Raw genomic sequence first — 27,263 nt, 5'->3', positions numbered from 1 at the left:
ACTCTGCGCAGAGGGAAGGCGTCAAGGCAGGGCCCCAGTGGGGTGGAGGGGTAGGTGTGCACAAGGAGCACGGGGCAGAGTGTGTTGGGGGGCCTGTTGTTAGGATGCCTGTCTTTCTCTTGCATTCCTTTATTGCTTGTTGCTGTCTATGGTGTGACGCCCTCCCAGACAGGCGCATGAGAGACAGCACATCAGGTTCAGCCTGGATGCTGCTGTCCTCCAGGGCCACCAAAGCTGAGCTCAGCCCTGTACAAAGTCTACCATGTGCAACAGACACCAGTGAGCTCAAAGTCTGGGGTGCATCTCAGTAGTAAGGAAAGTGGGTGCTGCCCTTGCGGCTTCCTGAGTGAGAGGTACTTCTTGCCTGAGCACAAAGGGCCCAGCACTGTGGGGCCTAGCTCAGGAAGGGGTCTTTGGTCATATCCATACACTCCATTCCTGTGAGAACAGACAGTCACACAGAGGCCAAGGGACAGCAGGTACGGAACCCTGCATCACTACGTCAACACACACGGCTTCGGATGGGGAAATGGGAAACTTGCACAGGCCCTGGCAGAGACAGAAGTGGTAACTGTCACCGTCTCGTGTACGTCCTGCTGGAGCTCTTACTCAGGCCCCCCTTTGGGGTGGGGATCTTGCTTCCAACCTTGGGTCCTGAGGTGCCTGACTTCGATGCTGCTGGGCCCTTCCCTGCAGTGGAGACAGATGCACAGGACACAGAACCACATGAAAAGAGGAACTCTTTCTTAGCCACAGGTGGCTGCAGACCCCACAGAGACAGAGAATGGCTGGGGGAGACCACTCTGGCAGAGAGACACCCACACGTCAGTGAGAGGAAGACAGGATGCACAGCACAGGAGGCCATCAGGTCAGTGACTCCACAGCCATGGACCTACGTCCACTTCTAAGAGGCTGGATAAAGAGGAGCCCTGGGCATTGCACCTGGTGCAGCCCGAGCAGTACATAGGCCACTGATTTCCGCTGAGCCACGAAAGGAGTGAAGGGTCTTTCTTGTACTAACCACTGAAACACAGAGCCACACCCTCAGGACAGGCCACTGCCTCACCACATGGTGTTACTGTATCCAAAAGTCTTTTGGCCTGAGGTATCCCTTAGCAACAGACAATTCCTGAGATGACACCTTGGATGGTGGGCTTGTGAATTATACAGAAGAGCCAAGGGGCAGCTGCTAGGAGGCCTGTGTGGGGAGCAGACAGAGCCTGCTGCACATGGAAAGGAAACTCCGGATGCTTTTCACCTGAGCTGCAGCAGAACACAGGAACCCCACAGGGGCTCACACCTCACCTTGCTGCGGGGCTGTGGCCTTGTAGAGAACGTGTGTCTTCCGCAGGTTCATTGTGCAGCCGGCAGGGCCCATCAGATGAGCCTTCCATGCCTGCAACGAAGGGGAGACACAGCACGCTAGCCTGGTGGCTCCAAAGGGACTTGGGGTGCTGCCAAAGCAGATAACTCACTGTTCATAAGGGGAACGAGATGCTAGCCAGCGGGAGGCTTGGCTCCCTGCCCTTCTTTGGCCTTAGCCCTCAAGTCTTACAGGCTGAGCCTGCATTTCTCATTCTACCCTGGATGACTGGAACCTGAGTCTTGTAGTCATGAGGACTTATTTCTGCCAGCTGCTGGGAGGCACAAGGCAGTGGGCCCTTCCCCTGATGAGCTGCAGGTGAACACACAGGTCAGCTAGCAACTGCACGGAAGCCTGGGAGGTAATGAACTTCACGTGAAGCCAGTGGAGCTGCCCAGGCCGTGAATCAGGGGAAGCATGAGCTGGTAAAAGGGTGTTGTCACACAGGGCTAAGTATGGAGTGTGCTATACAGCACAGACAGCCAGAACAGGGGAAGCGAGTAAACAGCAAACAGCTGCTGACACAGAGGGTCTTAGTGCATGGCAGATGGTGAGCATGGAGGGGAGAAAAGAGGAAGCTGCTGGCTCTCAGTACTGTTCAAGGCGGAGGCCACCAGAGTGAGGGAGAGAGAGGACTGGGCAGCTGGGAGTGCGTCAGGAAAGGCACCCAGGCTGGAGGAGCTATGCCCTCCAGTGAAAGGGGCTGGCCACTGGCTACTGTGTTATCGGCTGTCCTAGGGCAGACACCGACTCTGTGTCCTCAGGGCCTTTGAGGTCAGGGAGGCTACAGAACTGTGGGGTGGGCATGCGGGGTTCCAGAAGGACAAGGTGAGGGAGGTGCACTGGCTGAGGATGGAAGGCAGCAGTGTGCGCTGACAGACAGGGTTGTGACATCTAAGTGTCCCAGCTCTGTCCACTGAGGCTTGGCTGTGCTGAGTCTCCCTATGCTTAGCACCGAGGCCAGCTGCGAGGGCCGCACACCTCAGTGGGACAGCTGATTCCTGGTCTGGGCAGAACCTTCCAGATAGGAAGATACTACTTATGGCCACGAGTCAGCTCCAAAGCCTCAGGAGACCAGGCGAAGGGACCCTCGTTGCCCACAGGTGATCACCCATAGGGCAAGGACGGCCATGGCTCTGAGTAGGAGTTTAGCAAGACACTAAAAGCAGACAGGCTGCCACCTAGAGACTAGTGAGCTGGCCTGTCATCCCAAAAGCTGCCAAGTGCTGTGTAAGTTTTCTTCGAGACTGAAACATTTTATGCTGTGGGGAAATTCCTTAAGCAGGGAGGAAGCACAGGATAGCTTCAGGAAGTCCCTGAAACTAACCAGTTTCACTGGGCCCCGCCCTGACAGAGTATGCAAGCCAAGCTGCAAAGAAGACGCAGAGACCAGCTGAGCTGCTTGGGAGAGGGTTAGACCAGAGTCACTTGGAAAGGACACTCTCCAACCCTGCCTGCAGGCTGTGCAGCGTGCTCAGGTTCCCGGCTCTGTGAGCCATCCCGCATGCTGGGGTGAGCGTTGGAAATGCGCAGTCTTCTCCTATAACCAAGCCCCACTTACGCTACTCTTAAGTTACCCCAGTACAACTCAGGGTTCACCAAGTAGGAGTTGGTGGTATCTGTCTGTAGTGGGCTCCTTCGCCGGTACGGATAGATGTGTGCTGTGTCTCCCCAGGCAAAGTCTTGTCACACAACACAGGTGATGAAGAGAGATGACAGGAAAGAATACTGGACTCTATGGCATCCCAGGGGACAGAGCAGAACTTCCTGGCACGGAGGGCACCCACACTGTACTGTGCAGACAGCCAGAAACGGGGTAGATTCATGGATGCCGCAGGCTCTGCACACACACCCAAACACCAGAGGCAAAGGACATGCCAAAAAGCTGCCAGTGTCACCGCGCTACTGACTCAGGACAGGAGGAGAGCATGGCACTGAGTAGGAATAGAACTATCAACCACCACGGGGCACATTCTGTTACTCCAGATGGCTAGGGGCTACAGACCTGACCGTGATGCCAGGGAGGCCTGGACCCACACATGAAAGACACGACCAGGAAGTCTGAACCCATGGGTGCTGAGCCTCGCCGTCAGGGTATCCGGAGGGCACTGACCCAAAACCTTCGTCCTGAGAGCGCGTTCGTCTCAGTTCAGGCTCCCTTACCTCTTCTCCAGGGGCAAAGTTCTCATGACACAGGGGACATCGGTTTGCCACCTTCTCCGATTTGGCAGCTGAAATGATTTCAATAAAGACGACTTGGTTACTTGGATGAACCCTCAGGGAGAGGAAGGGCACATCCAATCCCTCAGCACCCTCGCCTGGCCCCCAGCAGCCTGGCCCCCAGCAGCCTGGCCCCCAGCAGCCTGGCCCCCAGCAGCCTGGCCCCCAGCAGCCTGGCCCCAGCAGCTGCGTGCACGCCCAGGGAGGGAGCACACTCACGGTTGCACTCCTTGGCTTTGATGTGCCTGGGAAGCTCCTCCTTGGGAACAGCCTCGCTGCAGCGGTGGCACTTCCCAAACCCATCCCGTTTGTCACACTCTGTCAGCAGATGCTCTGTCAGGCTGGATATCTCAACCACCTGTGCCCGAGAGACAGAGCGGCGCTTCTGTGGGCCAGGGCAGCTGTTCTGGGTCCTACAGTGTCTGCAGCCACACACTTTGTGGAGACCCTGTGTCTTTCTCCTGTCACCGCAGTGCCGTTCAGGCCACGGTAGGGGTGGGGCTACAGCTGATCTGAGTGTGCATGTGGCTCGGGGATCAAATTCTGGCTCCCCAGTATTTCTAAGAATGTACACAAAGAGTGCTTTCCCACCCACCTAATACTTGGTCAGGATACCTTCCACATACGCGCCCATGGGACCACGCACTGCTGAAGAGGCAGAGGGCAGGTGCACATGGGGCTTTCAGAATCTGTGCTGTCAGGTAGGGGAATGCGTGTGCAAAGGGCAGGACCTACCCTTACCCTCTTTCCCCGTGCAGCGCACAGAACAGAACACCCCCATCTTGTCATCCCCAGCTGCAGAGGGAGGTGCAGAGCGGCACAAGATGACCCGGCAGGAAACCCAGGCAGGATTGGTAGGGGGACAGCCCCAAATTGAAAACTTCTGTTGTGGGACATTTGTACACTGTGTGGAGAGGTGTTGCCGTGGTTGGTGTAATAAGAAGCTGAATGAGTGGCCAATAGCTAAGGAGGAGGTGTAGGCGGGACTTCCGTAGGGAGGGAAGAGGAGATAATTGAGGTGTGCAGGGCACACCACTGAGTGGTAGAACAGTCAGACACACAGAATTGGGGAGAGGCTGTGCTTCTGTTTCCACAGGAAATGAAAAGCTATGGGTTCCTTAAAAAAGATCAGATTTGATTAGGAGAGACCTCCCGACGACCTTGGCTGCAGATGTGAGGGAGGAATCCAGGAAAGACTACAGGACAGGAGACATGTACACTGATCCTGCGTATGGGAACAGCTCTGAGACTGGATGAGGCATGATCAATCTTGTTGGCTACAGAGTCCTCATGACTTATTGTTACACGCCACCCTTTCACATGGTGTGGATAGACTGATACTACATTTGGTTACACAGTCCAAACAGACTTAAAAAGTTGACAGATGACTTTTACCTGCTCAAACATACAACATTACCATTAGTTGACTTGTGCACACTGTACTCCATACTTAGGTTGACCTCTCTCTCTCTCCCTCTCTCTCTCTCTCTCTCTCTCTCTCTCTCTCTCTCAGGTGATCCAACCTCTCAGGATGTCTCTGTTGCAGTTTTCTTAAAATTTTGCATCCAGAACAACTTCAAAGCTGCTGGCTGAGCTGGTCCAGCCTCACAGACTACTCTAGCCAGACTTCAGATAAACTCTACACTTCCCCATCACAAAGACCAAACTATCTATCTATCTATCTATCTATCTATCTATCTATCTATCTATCTATAAAATCACAGCTAGCTCTCCCAAGACTTGGCCATTGTTTCAGCTTTCGCAGGATCCCCTAAAGATACTGTCCTCCCAGACAACAGGAAATAGTCTAGAAAACACTATGCCCACATTCCCAAGAGGTGGAGTGGATGCTTTTTGGTTTTTCAATAGATTATGGATCTTTGTCATTGTTTAGGGGAATTGGTTACAACCTGCTATTGGTTGTGTTCAGGAAAAATGTTGAGCAAAGGAGATTATGTTCAGAGATCTCATTCTGAAAAGAAAAAGGGGGATATAGAAATGATAGGATAAAAGGGTAGGTTACTGACTCTCCTTTTAAACTAAAAGAGCAACTACTAGTCTCAACTATTTTACATTGGTAAGGACTTTTGTATACTGATACAAATCAGTTTTTTCTTTTTTCTTTTTTACTGTATATCTGTATATCTTAAACTCTTGTTTAAGGTAAGGTATTGTACCTATGTAGCTCATTTTAAAATGTAATGTAAAGTTCTAGTCCTTAAAGGGTATTATTACAAACTGTTAAACTGTTTAAGATAATTAAGAAATGTAGGTTAGTAGTTAGTCATCTACCACAATGGAATTTGTGGTCATGTTAGGTATTTTTCAAGGTCAAACAGAGATATATTTTAAGTAGATGGTTTTCAAACACTTCAAAAACTGTAGTGGTCGCCTGCGTGCCCATGGCTCGTGCCCAGCACCCGACCTGCCTGCGCGCCCATGGTCCATGCCCAGCACCTGACCTGCCTGCAGTGGTCACATCTCGCCAGCATGAGGCAGTATTTCCAGTAGTGGAGGTCCAGGCCCTCTTCTGTGAAGGACTCGTTCCTTTCCCCACAAAAGATGCACAGACTACAATGAAACACAAAAGCTGCACGTGAAGACCACTCAACCCCCACTGCATTAGACTCAGGACTCCTTAGACCCCTAGACCCTCTGTCCTAAATGCCTGGTGCTCTGAGGGCAGGCTGTACCTCCTGGGAAAGTCAGCAGGGCTCAGGGTTCTCGCATAACGCCTGGAGAAAGGGCCTCGCCAAGCAGATGGCACAGTCAGACAAGAGGCGGAGGACAGCCCACAGGCCCTTGCAGATTGGACCCACCCCTGGACAAGATGTTCAGGGCAACTGTTGTGGGGCAAAGATGGGGGCTGGGGCTGTGGCCGGCCCAAACCAGTGTGAACTGGCTTAGGGCAGTTTCCAGCCTTAGGAATCAGGAAGAGGAGTCCAGAGACTGAGAGTCACAGAAGCCAGGAGGAGATGAACGCCCTCCATGTCCCCCCCCCCCCCCCCCCGCACCCTCATGCAACACACACACACACACACAGTGTCACTCACTTATCCAAATAGTGGTTATCCGGGCTTTCTGGAGAGTCAGGCAGGGCAGCTCTCCTTTCTTGAGGGTCTGAAGAGAGTAAAAAAGCACAATTTATGATGGGCCCAGTGGTAAGGTGCCCTGCACCCGGTTGTGTCCAGTGAGGGCTGCAGAACAAGAGAAACAGTTTTCTTTCCTTCTCTTCAGTGCTGGGAGCCAAACCCGGGCCTCGCACATCCCAGGCAAGCACTGCGACCATGAGCTGCAGTTGCAGCCCCGGTTTGTGGCTCAGGACTTGCTACGTGCTCGGAGTGGCCTCAAGCTTGCTGCAGTGCTTTGAGGGGGACCCCCACCCAACTCCAGGCTCATGTTGGAACACTTGGTCCCAGTGGGTGGAGCTGTCCGGGAAGGATCTGGAGGTGTGGCCTTGTTGGAGGAAGAGCGTCACGGGGCAAAAGCCCATGCCGCTCCCAGCATGCATCTCTCTCTCTGCCCTGTGCGTGTGGACCAGATAGGAGCTTTCAGTGACCGCTTCAGCACCACGACAGTCGTGGGCTCAGCCTCTGAAAGGGAAAGCCCCAAACAAACATTTTCTCCTGTAAGGTGCACTGGTTATGACATCACACAACAGAAAAGTAACTAAGACACTCGCCATCCACCTGCCTCATCTGCCACTCACGAGGCTCATACGTGTGACACCAGGTCTGATAAAGGAAGTGGTTTCCTTTTGTTTTGACATAGTCCCACTATGCAGCCCTGGCAGGCTTGAAACTTGTTATGTCGCCCTGGCTGACCTCAGATTCACAGGAGATGCACCAGTCCCTAAGTGCTGGGGTTAAAGGTGTGTGTCACCACACTCGGCAAAGGAAGGAATTTCAGGTCGAGCTGCCTTGACTGCAATTTGCTCACCTTGATTCTTGAGCTTCACAGCATCATCCTCCTTCTCCTAAGAGACAAAGAGAAATGGTCGGGAGCGAACTGTGGCTATCAGCGGCAGTCTGCCCAGCATGCACTATCCTCAAAGTGCATACCAAAGAATAAGAGAATTCATGTTTTTTCTTATTTATTTATTCATTCATTCGTTCGTTTGTTCGTTCGTTCGTTCATTCATTCATGACTGACTGTCTGTCTACTTCTGTGACAGTCTATTCTATGAAGCCCAACATTGCAATCCTCCTGCCTGAGCTTCTTCAGTGCTGTAATTACAGGCACTCAACTCCACACAACTGTGACAAGGTCCTCAGCAATCTTTTCATGTCAGCCAACCCTGGCGGTGAACACCCGTGATGTCAGCATTTGTTAAGCAGAAACAAGAGGGTCACAAATTTGAGGCCAGCCTGGGCTAGTGAATGAATGAGTTCTAGGGCAGCCTGAGCTACACTGTGAGACTCCAGGTTAAAAACAACAACACAACTCCAGCATTTCCTCCTGTTCTCTTTAAGCCCCTTAGTTCCACCGTTGCACAGACACACACACACACAGCAAGGCTACCGATCTCCTCCCCAGGTGACTGCCATTCCTATTTGCCAAGTGACCACCAGCCCCACCAACACAGGCCATGTGCTTAGCTACTTGTGACCTGGAGAGAGCCTCCAGCTCACACGCTGGTAAGCTAGTAGGAAAAATACTCAGCGTGGGCTGCACTTCGCTGGCAGCTACCGTCATGCTACAAGGGTAGAGGAGGCATCTCAGTCTGCCAGGGGGAAGGCCGTGGCCCGCTCCAGCCTCCCGGTTTCCCCCTTCCTTACTTTATTCTCACACTGGCCTTTGGTGGGAAGGTCTGGGGACTTCAGCCCTTCTTGGGCAAATACCCTGTAGCTGTGTTCTCCCTTTCTCTCCTTGCTCTGTCCCGTTTGTATGCAGAGCAGCATCCTTGGAGCCTGTGCAGTAGCTGGGGCCACAGGAGGTAGGCTCCAAGTGTGCCTTGCAAGACTGAACTTTGCATCTGGGGACCTCCTTAACACCTCTGCCCTCTTACACTTTAAACATTGTTTGAATTTGTGGGCGTGTGTGTGTGTGTGGGGGGGCGGGGTGGCTGCACGGGCAAGACCACAATGCAAGCCCAGAGGTCAGAGGACCACCTTATGAAGTCAGTTCCTCTCACCCTGTGAGTGCCACGGTCTGAACCCCCGACCCATCTTGGGGGTGGGCGGGCAGGTCCCCTAAGTCTCCCAGCAGCAATGGAGCTGGCTGCTAACCCACACGACAGACACCAGGCCTTCTTTTACTTGTGCCCCCAACTAACCAGAACTCTGGGAAGTAAGGGCGCCACGTGCATCGACCGCCCAGCACCCCACGCACGCAGGCGAGAGGTTCGCTGGCATTCTGACCTGGGCTTCAGCCTGGCTCTCTCTCAGTGCTGCCAACTGGCCCTGAAGAGCCTTCATCTCTTCTTTCTTCTGTTTTTCTGCTTCTTTGGTGGCTGCTCTTTTCTGGGCCTGGTCAAAATTTTTTTCTTGCATTAGAAGAACTTTCTGGGGGTAGCTTCAGACATTGGGAGACAAATTACAGCATCTAAATCGGGATATGCCTGTAACTTGCACTAAAAGTAAATTCTTCAGTGGTTCACTAGAGGTTTGTGCATTGCCAACCCTGCTCTTCCCAGACAGGGAAACAATGCTCTCACATCTCCCGGCTCACGGGCAGGGCACCGCCAGGTGGGGCCCACGCTTCTCCACATGGGGCTCCTTAAGAGAGAAATTGGCTGTTTATTCATGTCTCAAGTAGCACTGTTATTCCTGTCTTTCTCTCTTCCTAGTCCAGCCTGTCTGGTACTCACAGCAACCCTCTTAGCTCAGCCTCCCAATGCAGAGGTTACAGGTATGAGTCGGCATGGCTGGTCTGTGTTCCACGCTACTCTTAAACACAGACCGCAGTGCCATCCATTCATGAAGGGCAACTCACCCTGACTTCGGCCTCCGTGGGCCTGCCGTCTATCTTAGCAAACCCCTCAAAAATGGCTTTGTAGAGAAGGCTCCTGCGTGTGTTGCTGTCTTCTGGAGGAAGGTGCTCGAGGGTGAGGGCTGGGTGCTGCCGGTACATGTCCAGGATGATTCTGACTGCGGTCTCTCGCACCTCATACACCTTGTGTTCCAGGGCGCTCAGTGCGAACTGCAGAGAGAAAGCATCTTGGCTCTGCTGCTGATGGTCTAACAGCAGAGTTAACTCCGCACAGAAGTGACCCGGATGTGCTCAAAGATGTGCAAAACAAAGACAAGGCAAAGAGGAGAAGGCGCAGAGGCAGCCACACACCCGCAGTGCTTGTCAGCCCAGCACTGTGCTCTGCTTTTCCCACTGGTGTGCTACGAAGCACTCCTGAATTACATCCACCCACACACTTCCCATTAGGAAATACTCCAAACATAAAGGGACTAACACCAACCTCAGGGACGCAGCATCCGGGTCAAGCAGGGTAACCCTGTGGGTTTTTCTGCCTGACTCTGCCATGCCCCTGTCTGTCTTCCCAGGCTGTTTTCTGTCTCTGCCTGGAGGCTCCCACCTGCAGCTGGTAAGCGCTGCTGCCCGGAGGCTGTCACTTGCATAGTGCGTGTGTGCGAGCAGGGTGCTGGCGATGCAGCGAGTATTCAGAGCTCCCGTTTAACATACCCACACGTTCTGTCCCTAGCACTGCAATTGTACATACCCCCACCTCCCACAAAAACCAGTGAGATGGCTCAGCCAGTAAAGGAACTCCCCACGCCTGAGGCCTGGCCTTGGTACCCACGGTGGCAGGAGAGCACTGAATCTTCCATGCTGCCCTCTGACCTCCGCATGCACGCTGGGGCTTCTGCTCCACCGGTGCTCGGACCACGCTTTCCTGAGCCCACGCACCTCATGTCAGCGGCTCCCCAGTGGCTCTGGGCACTGGGCCTCCCTCCTCCCACTCTTCTGAAGGGTCGGCCCGAGCCCCACTCCTAGGTTCTACCCTACAAGTACTTGTTCGCCATCACCAACCATCTGGCTCTCACACTGGGTCCTCACCTCCTTCCAGTCTGTGTTCCGTCTACTCTTACATCAGGGACTTTGGCCCACCTTTCCCTTGAGCCTCCCCACCCCTGCATTCAGTGTGCATGGCACGGCACCCCAGTGGTCCTGCTCATCCATCCCTGCAATCACCCAAACCCTCTTTTCTTTTCCTTTGCATCTTGAGGTGGTGCTGAATGTGATGGCAGCCATCAATGTCCCACTGGTTTATTCTGTTTCACTGCAGACTTGGGCCACACATACCTGTCCTGTGCCATGGACAGCGGAGCTCAGTCATGAACACGAGTCAGGCAGCGATCCAGGCAGGAGACCAAGGTGGGCATGGTTTATATTCTGACGTATTCTTAAGCCAATCATTTTTTTGTTTTTCAGGTTTTTTGAGACAGCATCTTATGCAGCCCAGGTGGGCCTCAATCTCATTCTGAGCCAATGATACTCCTGACCTGGTGCCTCTCCTGCCTCTACCTCCTAGGTGCTGCGTTACAGGAATGTAAAGCCTGGTGTATGCAGCGTTGTAGACTTCTGTGCTTGACAGGTGAGCACTCCCTCAACGCCCTGAGAATGACTCCAGGACCTCTCCCACTGTGGATAGGGACCTGTGCATCCTATGCTCTCACTAATGAGTGCAGAGACAGCATGTTCACTGGTCAGTCACTGATTAGACAACCCTGCCCTCAGCTGTGGTACTGGGGTCACCAGTACACACCCGCACACGCGAGGCTGGCTTACCTTCATCACACTGTCCACGGTGAAGCCTGAGTTCTCAGTGCCTAGGTCTCTCAGCAGTCGGGCCAGAAGGTCCGCCTGACTCATTGCCAGGTGAATGGAAGCATTGGCCTTCAGCGGCTGCACCAGGTAGGATGGAATGAGTTGGAGAGACTTCACATCCTTAAACAAGGCCATTTCCTACAAACGTAGCACAATTTGTTAGTTATTACAGGTAAGGAGCAGGAGGCGATGCAATGCAGCTTAGCATGACTGTCACACTAAACAGCAAAGGGGACGGGGGGGGGGGGTGAAGGGACAGTGACAAGCCACAAGACAGTTATGAATAGGAGCTGGGGATCTCTGGGGTAGAGGAGGCAGAGCCCCAGCCCTGAAGCAGAACAGACCGACATGAGTTGGAAGGCTTCTGACCTAGGTATTTCTCAGCGCCAGTAACACCTTTTTCTGAATGTATAATCTGGGAAGAGGTCAGGCTCAGAGAGAATTTTAGCATCGGGTGTCAGTGATTCTCTGGGAATATGGTCACTGCTGACCCGAGTGAAAGTCCCACCTATGGTGTCCATTGCTGGGCGACAGGGGCTCACTAAGCGGCTTAGGCCTCCAGAGGTTATGACAGCAGGACCCTGAAACAAGTGGGGGCTGAAGGTGGAGGCCAGGAGCAGTTAACCCGGCGACTTTGAAAGTTTATTTTCATGTCTGCGTGAGTGTGTGTGAGTGCGCTTGTGCTATGTGTGTATGGATATGCCATGTGATTGCAGGTGTTTCTGGGGGCCACAGGAGGGTGTGAGAAGCCACACATAGGTTCTAGGAACTCAACTGCAGCCCTCAGGAAGAGCGGCAAGCACTCTTCACCAAGCCGTTTCTCCAGACCTGTGTGGTAACATCTGGCCCAGGGTCACCTCAGACAGTGACGGAGCTTTAGACTGACAGGGAAAGCCAGAGTGGCACACTTGTGGAGCCCTACTGCAAGGGAAGTGTGGGCGGAGGGCGGGGGCAGCACGGCTACATGGTAAAACTCTTAGAAAAGCATCAAACACGGGCTGAGTGTGGTGACACACTCCTGCAGTGGCTGAGGGGGAGGGCCACCTGTGCCCAGGAGGGTGGTCTGGGTGACACGGACAGACATTGTCTCTTAAGGAAAGCAAAACCCAGCTCCATATGTAGCAAAGAAATGAAGCAATACCCATTTTCATTCTCGCTGAGACTCACTGAAATCCTCCTGCCTCTGTCTCTCGAGGGCTGACACACTTTTTTACAGGTGATGACACCCCGCCCAAGCTCTGTGCTACAAGCACCCGATAACACTTCTGTTCTTACCCCCCCCCCCATATGTTTCCCCTGAAAACTTAGTTTCTTAATAAAACCAGCTCTGAGATTGTCCACACTTCAAAGAAAGATAAAAGCTCTAAGACAGATGTCTACACTCACAAAACTTGCATCAATCTTTCTAGTTCTAGGTCACTCTTGGCTACACAGCAAGTTCCAGGTGAGCCAGGGTGCATAAGAAGAAAACAAGCTTCCTGACCTATGTGTGTCCATCAGCTGACTTAGGCGGTTTCACTCATCTGTGCAGGTGTGTGGGTATGAGCGCACCAGAGGACAGTGCAGTCACAAGACAATTTACCGGAGTTCCTTCCTTCAACCGCGTGGGCGCAACTCAGGGACTGAACTCAGGTCGCCAGGCTTGGTGGCAGGCGTGCCTTTTACCCACTGAGCCACCACATGTGAGTGGCGGGTGTGTAGCTGCACGTGGACGCCTGAGTTGACTTCAGGAATCTCCCTCTACAGCTAGTCCACCTTATTTGAGGCAGGGTCTCTTAATCAAACCCAGAGATTGCAACATGCTAGGCAGCTTGCTCCACGGACCTATCTCTACCATCCAAAGCTGGGATAACAGGCAAGCACTATGCCTACCTCGTGTTTATGTGGGTTGAAAGGATCTTAACTGTGAGTCAGCAACCTTTTTAACTGCTGAGCCGTCTCCCAAGCTTTATAAATTCATCATTTTTATCTCCAATAAGCTGGGTGTGGAATCATGCCTGTAACATGAGCACTTAGGGAGCCAGCCAGGACTACACGGTGAGCTAAGTCCAGCCAGCATTACAAAATGGACTGTCTCAAAACAGCAACAAAAGCCTGTGTGTAGACAGAGCTCTCGCTCCAGCACCAGGGGAGCATGGCGGCAGGCGTCTGAGGCTCTGGAGTACAGAACCCTGCAAGGCAGAGCCCGACAGCCACAGCGAGGGGATGGGGAAGTTCAGACCTGAATGAAATTCAAAGCTAAGATGCGGAGGCGAGCAGAGGAGTCTCCGGTTCTGGCGAGTAAAAGGGGGACTGTTCTGTCCACACAGTGTGTTGTTTCCAGCTTGCTCAGCTTGTGCTTGGGAATGAACTGCGTAATTATCATTTTCAGCAGTTTCAATGACGCCTGAAAGACCTGAAGAAAATGAGGTCAGAATGCTCAGTTGCAGTGGCTGGACCTCAGGAGGAAGCAGGAAATCAACAAACGTGAATGTTATACTATAACCCGCTTCCGAGTACGGCAGCCCACACCCCAGGCCCGGAGCCCCGCTCTCTCTGCGGGCCTCGACGCTCAACCCTCCTGACCACGTGATGCCAGCTCACCACTCGTGGCAGACACCCAGCCCTCAGCTTTTCTTTTTTGGAATGCAATTTGCCAGCTCCTTAAGTCTCAGGAAAAACAAGGAGAGTGAGCACTGGTCTGCACGTCTGCTGAGGTCTGACGGGAAGAAGCCGTGTAGAGCGGAGGAAGTGCATCTCCCACCTGCCACTTTCCCTTGAGCCCAGGATGTGCCTCTTGTTGGAGAACCTCATTCCTGGCCTCACTGACAGCTAAGTCATGGTTATGTCAATGACCTGGGGGCAGCAGGTGGAGAGACTTACCGAGATCACAATGTCCTTTGTGGCTCTTCTGATGAGAAAGATGGATGCTCTGAGCATGTTTTTCAAGTCCTCCTTCTGGGTTCCGACAGGCATCTCCATCAGCTTCTTGTACAATGCCAGCAGTGCGTCTTCTCGGCAGGACCATGTCTTGGAATAGGCCCCAGCCACCTGCCGGGAAACAACAGTCCTGCTCTGCCTCCTGAGGCCACACACTTACATCAGACTGCCATCCCGCACTTAGAACTCTTTTATAGTAGGAAGCCCTCTGCAGAACGAGAGGTAGAGCTGTGTTAATGGGAAATTAAGATCCAAGACTTCCACATGTGAGTGGCAGGATGCACATGTGTACATGTGCACGTGTGCGCGCACACGCACGCACACACACACACACACACAGAGGCACACTCGCAGGATGTACATGTGTACATGCGCGCACACACATACACTCGCATGCACAGTAAAGCAGAAACAAAATCTGTAGCTGTTTTCCTTATGTTGGTGTGCTTTATGTATGTGTGTACAAGCACACGTGTGTGCCATGCATGTGTATAACCTGGTTTTCCTTTTTACCAAGGCTTCGCCCAAGGTGTCGATGGCAGAACTGGCTTCTCTCAAGGCCTTCTCTGTCAAGGGCTCTGGCTCCCCTGAGACGCCCTGTCTGCGGACATCACTGCTGTCTGCCTCTCTCATTGCTGGCTCTGCAGAAGCTTCCCCCAGCTGCTTTCGAGTAATAGGAAGAGGCCGTTCATCATAGGGCAGGGCGTCTACCTGTAGGCGAGCAGCAGGGAGCAGAGTGTGTTGAGGGTGGGCGCTCTGACCAGGATGCCTGCCCCACAGTACAGCCCGTCCAAACTCACTACCAGCGCACAGCGCAGTACACACGTTTCTTATCTGGGGGCTCCCACCCGACGCAGCTTCCTCTGAGGTGCTCCTTGGTGAGGCAGCTGGCAGCCCAGTCTTCTGCCCTCCAGCAGCACCTAACTCACCAGGCTCTGTTCCTGGTGCCCACACAGCAGTGAGGGTGGCCTTGTGCCCTCACTGTCTCATCCAGTCAGACACAAAGGCACAGAACTAAGGAGGCAAGTACACAGCAGAGAGAGAGAGAGAGCGGGGAGGGAGCACTCAGCGAGAGGGAGCACTCCTGCCTGGGCACTGAAGCTCATGGAACTGAGACAGTAGGTGCGTGCACGTGCGTGAGAATAAATTTCTCAAAGTCTGAAATCACTTGTGTGAAACCCCGAGACAACACGGAAGACTCGGCCACAGGGGCATCGCTACCCTAAGATAGACATGCGGGCAAAGGCCCCTTCTGGAAAGGCATGGTGGGGCCAGTCAGCACAGGGATCTCCTCTGTTCCAGCTGCTTCAGAGGCTGGAGTGAGCGACTGGAGCGGACCTAGCTGCACTGAAGTGAGCGCCTGTTGGGAAAATACGCTGCGGTGATGGTAGGCAGCCTAGGGGACACGGAGCTGGGGAGTCGAGTGGTAGGAAAAAATTAGGTCTCTGGTGACAGTACTGAGCTCTCGGGTCAAACCAATGCCGAAACCTATTGTGCTCCTAGCTAGAGCAGTCAATAAAAACCCAGCTTGACGCAGGTTCGCTGTTACGATGCTGTTCTAACAGGCAAGGTGACCTCAGATACACGACTAAGGTGCTATTGGAAAATAATTTACCCATTTATTTTGACACAGGACTCTGATGCCTTGGACATCCTGTTACTGAACTGGCAGCAATCCTGCCCAGCTTCTTGAGAGCTCCAGGTATGGGTGTTTTACACATGCTCTCTCATTCCTTGAAGCAATGCTTGAGGTGGATACATATTTTTCCTTACAGAAGAATCATGGGCTACAGATGTCAGGGCAGATCCAGAGGGCCGGCAGGATGGGTTACAGATGTGACTCTCAAGAGATGCGGCCTATGGACTGTGCTTGCTCATGCTCATCCCCAGGTCCCTTGTGGATTCGGGAGGGGGCTGGCCCTGGGGGCAGGCATGCACCTGTGCTTTGGGGTTAGTACCCAGTACAACCCGGGCCCTCAGTGACACTGCTAGTAACGGTCACGCTGGAGTGGAGTAACTTACATGGCTCCTTGGTGCAGGGCCTGCGGCAGGCGGGGACTGGTCCACTGCTGAGTGCCGAGGAGAAGATGCCAAGGTAGATGCCAAGGGCTTTTCCTGGAGGGCGGGGCCTGCAAGCGTGTCTTCTGTTAGCAGCTCTTCTGTGCGTGGGAGTGAGGACACTGCCTTCCAGTGCTGGGGGCTGCTGGGAGATGCAAGGGGCTGGAGCGGCAAAGCGAAGGGCCTCTGCATCTGGGGGAGAGACGAAGGACAAGGGCCGTGACACATGGCGTGGAGTATGTGCTATAGCCCACACATTCACAAAGTCCGAGCACAACTCTGATTGGCCCTCCACTTTCTCCCATGAGCCCCTACCCTGTGGCCCATTCTGACCTCTGGCTCGCCCTGCAGGAGGCCATGCAGCTCCAGCTGTTCGTACACCTGGGCACGGTAGCGTGCCATTTGCAGTTTCTTCTCCTTGGCCAGGTCATAGTCTTCTTTCTCTACTGCACAGCGCTTCTCCACCTCATAGCGACCCAGGCGCTCACCGACCTGTGGCACACAGATGGGCATCTGCTCACAGGACAGCTGTGGGTGGGAGGGGTCTGTCCTGCACGCTGCCTCAACACAGGGTACTCAGGAGCTCCACACAGGCCAAGACTGCCCCCCCTCCCCGAGGAGCGCTAAGCCTCCGGTTCCAGCTCCAGTCTCACCTCCAGGTGCTTGTCCAACCCGATACTACATGCCCGGGATGCTGACTCCTTGCCTGTCCCTCCGCGTCAGGAACACGCTTCGGGGAGGGGGGGAGGGGCAGGGGCGCCCACAGCACACCGAGGAGGCCCACGTGTTCTCAGAGCCTGTACCTTCTGTAAGTCAGCGATCGCTTGCTTCAGTTTCTTTGCGTGGTCGTAGCGCTCCTTCTTGACAGCGTCCCGTTTCTTTTCATCCAGCCTGCGGATGATCTGTGCGACTTCAGGGTCTTGGTACATGTCAAATGCCAAGTCATCAAGCGGAGAAATATAGTCAGATCTCCTGAGGAGAGAAAGCGGCCCTTCAGGGCAGGAGAGTGCAGAGCTCATGCTGAACACACAGGCAACAAGGTCCCAGCATTGTTCATGGGGCTCCCATAGACTCGGACAGGCTGGTCAGGCCGCAGCCACGAGCCGTGTGTCAGGCCAAGCCTCAGGTAAACTCGGCTTCCACGGCCATGTGATTATTGCCACTATTAAAATTTACAGCATGGCAGTGATGAGCTTCCTTCTGGAGCTACGAAGGGCAGCAACAGCATGTGCCAGACCACACCACACAGACTTGCCAACCAGTTCTGGGGCCTCACATCGGACACACTGACTGCAGGGCCTGAGCCAAACCCAAGCTGTGACCCAGGCATTTTACATAAAGGTAAAAGCTTAATTAAATACTATTTGTCACAAAGAATTTAGCTGGAAAACTTGAATAAGAAGAAGCTCAAAATCCCTGGTTCCTTTCTGCCACCCCCATGTCCCCTTCGATCAGGCCCTTTGGCCTCCAGCCCAGTTTCTGATGGACAGCTGCGACAGCTATGAACATCCCTGCCATCAGCAATGTAAGAGTAATGTGTTAGCATGTGCACGCTGCCCCCACATACCACATATTAGCTCTCAACACTGTGCCTGCAACGCTAGACCACTTTGCCATGACGTCCCAGAAATAATACAAAGGTTTTATTTTTAAAAACCTCACCAAAGAGAAAAAAAGGAAAGAAAAAATGTCCCATGGTGCCATGGTCAGAATTTCTAGGGCAGGAGCGCCCACTCTCATGTAGCACCCCAGGGCCAAGTCAGGGTCTCACCCAAACCCCAGCAGGGACACTCACACATCACAGAACCCTAGGCCAGGCACGGCCTGCCCCACACTGAAGCTGCTGTGGCTGCTTTGTAGGTTCAGGCTTTCAGGCTTTGGTGTGGCCATCAGGAAGGAGGCGACTGTGGTGATACAGCTGGTTCTCCAGCAGGCTCAGGACTCTGAGAGCTGAGACACAGTGACAACCGCACCAGTGTTCTCAGGGACACTGCTAACACCGGAACACACACACAACTGAGTGAACACACACACCCACACACAACTGAAGCTTCTCTGAATGCAGCATTGTAGGTGTGCAGGCTGTGCAGACACCAGAAAACCGACCAGTGGCTTATCTGCTCACCAGACCTAACGCTCCCCGCACCGCAAATCCTTTGGAATGACTGAGGAGTCATGAAGTACCCTGTGGATGAAATGGGAGGGGTCTTACCCAGCAAAAGTTCCTTCTAGGGCTGGGTCCTCGTTGTGGGGACTGTGGCCAAGGTAATGGTCAATCAGCTTCTCTCTAGAGGTCTTTGGGAACAAAGCATCTCCTTAGACTCTCAGCAAACAAAGGACAAAACAAATCTTAATCTTACAACTGTTTAATAGAGAGATGTCAGCCAGACTCAGTGGCCCTCGCTGTCTGGATGGGCAGCTAAAATTCCTGAGGAAAGCTTTGGGGCCTTCAGAATTGATACATTTTGTGATGAGAATTAATGATTCCTCCTCCCAAAGAAATTTCTTTTAGTTTTTAGGAACTAAATTTTCCATACTTACAATATTGCTTTCATCACCAAAATCTGCAGGGTCTCCAATGATATTTATCGCAACCAAAGCCACCTAAGAAACAGTTAAATAGGCAGACATTAAGTATGAAGTGTTTGAGATGCCTTAAGCCTTGTAACTAACTCTTGACTGTGGTGTTATAACTCTTGACTGTGGGGAGGGTATATCCCAAGTGCACTGATAGTAAGGTGCACGCTAATGTAGAGAACTGTGAAGTGCTCAGTAGGTTATTACAACTACTGTTCTAATGCTCAATCAAGTCACTATGGTTTACAGGTTTCCAAAACATAATCACTACCTAGAGTTTTAGCAGAATCTTCCAATAAGAGGTCTCTGTCCACATTAGCCCAGAAAAGGAAGAGAAACACTGAATTAACACAGCTCAGTTAACCCACGTGCTGATTTTCACCTTTCACCCTTGGTGGAGAAGTTGCTCTCCTCCCCATCCATCAGTTGGGCCCAAGTTCCTAACTGGTTTCCACTGGGGGACACGTGCAGATGGGGGGAAGGGGAAAAGACGTTCCCCCAGGTCACGCTAGAACGGGGCCTCATGACATAGCAGCTGTGCATTTCAAGACTCATTTGCCTGTTCCAACATGTGACCTGTCGGCTTTCTCCTGTTCTTGGAGAGGCAGCAAGGGGTACCGATGTGTGCAAGCAGGACTGTTCTGGACACACTTCCTTTCCTTCGTCAGGTGGGAAGAGGCTTTGGGACCGAACTCAGGCTCTGAGTGTGGGTTCCACCACTGTAGCAAGCACTTTAGGCCCGAGCTACACTGGGGCAGTCCCAAAGGTTCTGGCTGCCTTTGGGAACCTACTCCTCTTACTGGGGTCGCCTTGCCCAGGATTATTACAGGAGCAGGTGCTTAGTCCTACTGCAACTTCATACGTCATGCTTTGCTCACACCCATGGGAGGCCTGTCCCTCTTCAACAGAAACAGAGAATGGATCTGGGGTGGCGGAGGGAAAGTGGGGGGAGAGAATGGGAGAAGGGAGAGGAAGCTGCAGCTGGGATGTAAAATAAACAAACAAGTTTAATTTAAAAAGGAAAGAAGAGGCAGGGGGTAGCTGAAGCGGGTGGACCAGCTGCAAGCGAGCGGCGAGCGGCTTTCCACGCCCTGGCCTCCAACAGTTCAGAGGGTTCATCTCATCACGCTGCCCAAACAACACACTGCCAGGCATACACACCGTGTGAACGAATGTGGAGTGACTTTACCACACGAGCGTCAAACTACTACACTAAGCTGAAGTGAAAACCCCAGGAAGCCCTTCACTCTCTTCACCTGAGTCTGGTCCAGTCACCGGGCTCTGGCTACATGCCAGAGTTGACAAACGGGAGAGCCTGGCTTCAGAGAGCAACAGCCACTCACACAACCACTCTTCTGAGAGCACCTTGACTGTGCACATACAAGGGTACCTGAGCTGTCCTCTCATGGAGGGGTGTGTGCCTGTGTGTGTATGTGCACGTGTGCATGTGTGTGTGTGCCTGTGTATGTGCGCATGTGCATGCGTGCATGTGTGTGTGTGCCTGTGTGGGTGCGTGTGTGTATGTGTGTGTATGTGTGTAAGGAGGCAGGCGTATGCTCTGGTGTCAGGGCAGAGCCTCAAGCACACACACATCTTACCTGATTATATATGTTGTACTTGTTGGCATGGTTTTGGTGAAAAATCAGTTTAAGAAACTGCCCCACGGCATCCACATAAACAGACTTGAGCTCCCGGGCCTTGCAGCCTGTCTTCTCATTGTCACACAGGGAGACGTAGCTGAAAGGAAAAGCAGGCCCCCCCACTGAACGCCTGAAGCACTGTTGACAAGGCCGCCCCCTCCCCCAACGCCTGAAGCACTGTCGACCAGGCCGCCCCCCACTGAACCCCACAGGTACAGGAGGCACCCTGCCTGCTAAGCACATGGAAGATCACTAAGGGCCAAGAGGCACAGCCCGGGGAGCTGCCAGGCTCAGTGGGACCCCTGTGCCATCACACTATTCTCACCCCAGTCTGCGGAACCGCTCTCCTTGGTACGGCACCAAGTACTCAGGCAAGCTTTCACTGATGTAGAACTCGACCTTACTGGAAATCATGTACTGATGAGCAAGCAACTGCAGTTTTCTTATTCGACACCTCTCCACCATCTGGAGGACAATTTCTTGTGGAAACTGGCAGAACCTGAGAGCAAACACACTTGTGGGTTTCCGAGCAATGCCTGCACTTTTCCTGTGGGCCTGCTTTCAGGCAGGCCAGTATGAGGCCCAGCATACTGGATGTGGGGTAGCCTGTTCCTGACTAGAAGACTGCTTTGCTTCCTCCCTTCGAAAGCTGACTGGCTCTGCTGGCCACCGCAAACCTAACCTCAGGCTGTGAAGAGTAAAGGCGGAGGTGGACTTCAGGTTTATCAGGAGACAAATCAAGCATTCTTATGGAGCTGTACCAGGAGGCTGGGCAGAGCCAAAGGCTTCCCCACAGGACCCTGAGGACATGAAGGAAGCTCCCGCTTAAAGGACACCAGGCTGTCAACAAGCAGGAGGTGACTTCCTGGTGTGCTGAGGGCTCCAGGCACAGGCTGAGCTGAAGCGTCTAACTTCGCTCAGACACACTGCATGAGCACCAAGCAAGACCACTTCGGTCAGCAGGAACCCTACACAGCAGGCAGTCACGGCATGACTCAGCAGTACAGTGTGTGGAAAGACAGCACTGACACTGTGAGCTGGCAAGCACCGTGGGCAGATGGGACAAAGGAGCTCTGAAGGATGGATAGTCATAGGCCCCTCCCCTCGCAGTACCAACATCCTTGCCTGGTGACCCGTGTGTGTGTGTGTGTGTGTGTGTGTGTGTGTGTGTGTGTGTGCGCGCGCGCACAGGTGTGTTGTCTGTGCTCACCTCCTGGGCCTGAGCTCATCTCCCTGGCCTGTGCTCACCTCCCGGGCCTGTGCTCCGGGTTCTTTGACTTCTTTAGGTTGGGTTTAGTGCTCTCCCACTGAGCTATACACTGAGCCTCCCATTCTTATAAAGTACATTGACAGGGACAGATTGGTTTTGAATAAGAATAATTTGCTTCGAATAAAAGCAGCTGAGTGGATGAAGGTCCCTGCTGCCAACCCAGGCAACGGTAACAGAGAACTGAGTCCTACAAGTTGACCTCTGATTTCCACACACACATGCAGTGACATGCAAGGGCACACACATAATACATGTAAGAAAATTCATCTGGAACCCGAGACTGGTGTGCAGGCTGGAGCAGTCAGCTCTGGAGATCTTAAGTCTGGATTCCTGGCTCTAAGAAAGACACAGCAGGAACTTCCTCCATCCCATAAGTAGCACCCTGTGCCTAGCTACACCAGCACCCTGAGCATCCTTTCTGAGACACTGGTGACAGGACAGCTTGCCCATCTTGGTGACACTTCTTTTGAGGATGCTTTCTCTTGACTCTTGCAACATATTTGACCTCAGGTAAATCAGGAGACTACTGGGCCAAACCTAGTGTGACTCTGTGGAGGTGACCAGGGGTACATATACCCTTTCCTTTGGTGGCCTCTGGAAGCATGCTCCTGAAATGGATATAGTTATGACCTTAAAGAAATACCGTGCCAATAACAAAAGTTCCTTGTGAGCATGACTTGCAAAATTACTGTTACAAAGGAAGCCCTGCATATTTGCTTAGGAACCTTCAAGCTTCATGGGATTGCAGGGCAGAGATGGCGAATGTCGAAGGTCTCTGCAGAGGAAAACTCAGAAGGCAGAGATTGCAAGCTTTACCCTTAGCAGCTGGAGGGAGGCAGGAGACCACTGAATCGGGGAGCACAGGAGGAAAGTGGGTGTGTCTGGGAGCACGGGCCTGGCCTTCCTTCCCAGTGGCACCCGGACTGGCAGGTGTAGGGAAAACCAGTGCAACAGGACTGAACTAGGAAGCTCCTGCATTGCTGCTCTGTCCCATCCGTTTGACTTCTCCAGTCCCCAGAGCTCAGGCACAGTGTGTGTGTGTGTGTGTGTGTGTGTGTGTGTGTGTGTGTGTGTGTATGTGTGTGTGTGTCTCCTGTCTCCTGCTTACTGGGTCCCCTTACAAACTCCAAGAGGAAAATGCACTTTAATTTTAGTGATTTAATTTCGTTTCCACTGACCAGAAATGCATTTCATGTTTTTAGAGCATGAGGGATTCAGACTCAGAGATGGGCTCTGCCCTGCCCCTCAGACCAGCCTTACTTTGGTGACCTCCAGCCACTGACAGTTGGTGCATGGATCATTAGTTCCCGGGCACTGAAACCATCTTCATGTCCAGAAGAGCTGACCACTACAAATCCGATCTTGTGGGGCATTCTGCACACACGGGCTGCTCAGAAGATCAGAGAAGAGTTCTGTGAAGGAATTCAACTAGGTTAGAGGCATTAGCTCATGTCCTACAAGGTAAGCCACAAAGTACTCAGAATTGCCCACCACTCTAAAAGGCTAGTTTGTCTAAAAAAACGTTTTTAAAATGGATGTTCTAATTCTACTTCATGTACCATTTAAGCCATCTTGATTTTCCTGGAGGTCTGACCTGTGCTGCGGGCTGAATTACATTCATACTAATGATCAGACCCGCCTTTGTTGCATGTGCATGTGACCTTACTGGGGTTTCTCCAGATGTGACCAAATTAAAATGACACCCCACTGGGGGACTCCATTGCGGCTGTATACTTTTAAGAAGAAGAAAATGATCTGGGTGAATACTGCAAAGGTATAATGCCTGTATAAAAGCACACAGAAGGCCAGGTGTGGGCTTCATATCCAGAAGCTCCCCACTCCCCCACAAAACAAACATCTCCCCAATAAACACACACACAAGAAGTAGAGGCTCAGACACACATGGGGTGGATGCCACATACTGACAGAGACTAGAGCCACTCAATTAAGGCTAAGACTGATGTTGGAAACCATCAGGAGCTAGAAAAGGCAGAAAGACCCACACCTCAGAGATGCCTGTCCCTACTGCCACTTTAATGCCAGCCCTCTTGCTCTGAAATTCCTAAGCCATCCTGCTTGTGATACTGTTATGGGAAAACCAAAGCTTCTGGTTGGGTACAAGTGTCTTGTCTTTTGTATTATAGAGGAAACTAACAACTAGTAATCATTAGGGAGGGGTAGCCTAATCATAGTATAGCAGTAACTGCCTTGTGTAAATGTGCAGCCCTAAGGAAAGCAGGGCGTGCAGATGCACCAGGCAGAAGTGAGCACTGCAGCATTGAGAGCCTGACCCAGGACATCTTAAAGTGTTATCTGAGACCAAGATGGACCAGCATCATCAGCTGGCTCCCAGATCCTGGGAGGATGTGGAAAGCCACACAGAGATGCTCAATAGGGTACCTTGCTGGGTCTCTTCCCTTCACCCTCCAGATGGGCACAAACAGTTGTCAGTTCCCCCCCGAACCTAGACAATCAAGCCAGGCCAGGATAGGCTACACGATACTGGGTGGAGGCTTGGGGGCAGGCAGCAGGGACAGACCTTCCAGTCCTTGTGAAGGAAGAGTGCAGAACACGTAACGGAACTGAGGGGAGACATGGCCAAGCCTGAGGGAGTGAGTCTGGAGAGGAAAATCTGGCTGAATGATGCTCTCAATGTGAGTATCCCGTGAGCTGACCTGTGCCCTGGCTCCCCACTGCCTTTTGGAGGATGCCTGTTGCCATGCCTACTTTGCTGCTCGGCGCCCATGCTCTCCATGCTGGAAGTCAGCACACAGACTCAGCACTGTGCTGTTGATGCTCCATTCCCCTCCAGGCCTGGTTGGGGGCTGCTGCACTTTTCTAGGCTTGGGCAGTCTATGAATTCCACGTCCCTGCACTGGGAGGGTTCATGGATGGGAACACGCATGGGAAGCACATGACACCCTATCCCAGGATTATGTTGCGGTCACAGTAAAGGAGCTTTCTTCCCACAGAGACTCCTGTCACTAGAGTCCAGGGCTGCTGAGGCCACCAGAGAGGAGGCCCTGCCCAAGTGAAGCTAACCTTGGGCAGCAGCACCACACTCACAACCCTAAACGCTCATGGCCTCCTGGCGACTTCTCAGTTACCAAGTCAATCAAATACCTGCTAAGCAAGACAACTGGTGGTAAAGTAAATCACCATCAGCAGAGAAACAAAAATACTCCTTCTAATACAGGAATAAGAAGTCCACTGGAAGTTTCTTGGAATAAGATACACCACTGAAATACTCTGTAGGCAGGACTATCCAAAGTATCCCTCAGGAAGCCTGGTTCATTAAACATGCCTGATGTATAACCTAGAGCTTTGTCTTACTTTCACCGTATTTGGAAAGGGACCATTTCAAGCATCAATGCCAGTCTGGTGTGTGTGTGTGTGTGTTGATTGTATGGACCAAACTATTACAGCTAGAATGGCAAGTCAGTGTTATAAATGCTACTCTGAGTTCCCTGTGGCTGTCACAGCAGAGTGGAGGAAAGTGACCCAGGAAATAATCAAGAGCAGTACTCTGGCATGGTTGGGTGGCTTAACCAGCTTCTCCTCCCTCTGACTGATGAGGCTACACCCCTAGGTCACTCGGGTCCCTGGGCCTGGAGCTAAGGAACCCCTCAGCCACTACGATTCCCTTCAGCATCCACCAGCAGCATGCAAAGTCTCTTCCGTACCCCTAGTCCAGGTGGTTGCAACTGCCTTGGCTCCTGCACCACCCATGGTCCTGGGTGTAAACATTCTCCAGTTACCTCTATCCAGGTCTTAACCCCCCCCCCCCAGGAATTAAGATGGGGATTCTGTCTGGACACCTTGTTTCCACACTCTTACTGCTTGTCTTGGATTTTCTGTTATTTTTTGAGGCAGAGTCTCACTATCTAGCCCTGACTAGCCTAGAATTTGATACGTACACTACACTGGCCTCAAAGTCACAGCGACCCTCTTGCCTCAGCACACAGAGTACTGGGATTAAAGTCCTGTGCCACTATACCTCACCATGCTGTGAATTTTACAGAGCATCCTAAGCTAACGAACACTTGAAGGTCGGTCTGTCTGTCTATCTATCCATCCATCCCTGGCTCTGACTTTTCCAATTCTTTGACCATCTTCAAGGGCCTGGCCTATGCCAGGCGTGTTAGCACACATGTTTACTCTCAGTGTGTGGAGGAAGGAGCTCTGTGAGTCTGAGGTCAGCATGGTCTATGTAGGAGTTACAGGGCTACATAGCGAGAGACAGTCTTAATCAAAACAAAAACAAGCAAAAACAAAAGCAATAATAACAAAAGAGCAGGCCTTTCAACCTTGACATCAGTTGTGCTCAATTGGGTCTGAATCTTCTGGGATATACTGAGACTTGCAAACAAGAGTGTTAAAGGCAGATACAAGTGTGTCCTCAGTAAAAGCAAAACAAGTAACTGGTACCGAAGGCCCTGGCGGGAGGGCTGTGGGGCAGTGAGAAACACCAGGACCTCAGTATGGACACCTGCACTCCCTTTTCAGACTGTCACTAAAGGAGACCTGCCCACCTGCTACTCCTTCCCTCTGCTCCACTCTCCAGGAGTCTCCGTGCACACAAAACCCACCATGGAAACTTTTGAATCTCCGCAATGCAATGCTGGGTTACTGGCGGGTCACCAGATGGGAGTGGTGTGCCAGCCACAGGGTAACATTTACCCTAGCATTGCTTATAAACTGTAACTAAGCCCAAACTCTATATATTTGGTTGCGAGCCTACTACCCTTTCTCTCTCCAGCCCTAAATCCAAACCCAATGTAGCAACTTCCAAACATTTTGTTACAAGGAAACAAAAGAGTTTCCAGTTTCCTTTTCAAGAAACGTAAACATTACAATATTAAGTATTGACTTGGGGACAATTAATCTTAAGGATTCAAAGTATTTTTAGAGAATCTTAAAGCTTAAAAAAAAAAAAAAACTCAACCCACCCCCCCACCCCCACAACACGGATCAAAGTGTAGCCTACGCGGGGCCAGAGCCACACTCTTCAGTCTCGTGGTAATTAGTCCTGTTCAGTAACGCACCCGGAAGAGGACGCGGCGGGGCTGGAACCGGATCCTCGACGCCGAGGCCGAGATGCGCTGCCCGGAGGCCTCAGCAGGCAGCGGCCACGTCCCTCCGCGGCCAGGTGTCTTCCGCCTCGGTGCCTGCTGAGGACCGAGCGCCACGGAGACGAGCAGGCGGGACGCTGCGACGCCGGCCCCCGCTCCCTTCGGAGGGGCCTCGCCTCGGTCCGGCCGCCCCCAGCCCGGGCCACTGAGGCGAGGGCAGCGGAGGAGCAGCCCGGGCCGCCTCTGCCCAGCGCCCGGGCCGCAGCCACGCTCCCATGGCAACCAGGCCGGCCCGCGCTGTACGCTTGCGCGTACGCCCGCAGGCGCCTGCGCGCGCAGCCACGTCTCGCGGATTCCGGCTG

At 52.6% G+C, this 27,263-nt stretch overlaps 1 protein-coding gene across 1 annotated transcript; it reads right to left on the bottom strand.

Annotated features, from left to right (window-relative positions):
- Positions 1–214: 214 nt before the first annotated feature.
- On the bottom strand, positions 215–26,887 carry Cep104 (centrosomal protein 104). The gene is made up of 22 exons (XM_051173823.1): positions 26,817–26,887; positions 23,090–23,241; positions 20,885–21,058; positions 20,518–20,656; positions 18,884–18,946; positions 18,555–18,637; positions 17,146–17,314; positions 16,676–16,834; positions 16,307–16,534; positions 14,798–14,995; positions 14,228–14,395; positions 13,587–13,760; positions 11,327–11,503; positions 9,518–9,724; positions 8,944–9,051; positions 7,523–7,559; positions 6,637–6,703; positions 6,046–6,154; positions 3,803–3,941; positions 3,527–3,594; positions 1,306–1,396; positions 215–690 (listed from the first exon to the last, which is right to left on the bottom strand). Exons 2-22 carry the CDS (start codon positions 23,200–23,202, stop codon positions 575–577), a joined length of 2,787 nt encoding a protein of 928 aa, XP_051029780.1. The 5' UTR covers positions 23,203–23,241; positions 26,817–26,887; the 3' UTR covers positions 215–574.
- Between the last annotated feature and the right edge of the window lie 376 nt (positions 26,888–27,263).

Source organism: Phodopus roborovskii, unplaced genomic scaffold, assembly GCF_943737965.1.
Source record: "Phodopus roborovskii unplaced genomic scaffold, PHOROB, whole genome shotgun sequence".
Lineage (NCBI taxonomy): Eukaryota > Metazoa > Chordata > Mammalia > Rodentia > Cricetidae > Phodopus > Phodopus roborovskii.
The sequence above is the reverse complement of the archived record's forward strand: the minus strand, read 5'-3'. Positions and strand labels throughout refer to the sequence as shown.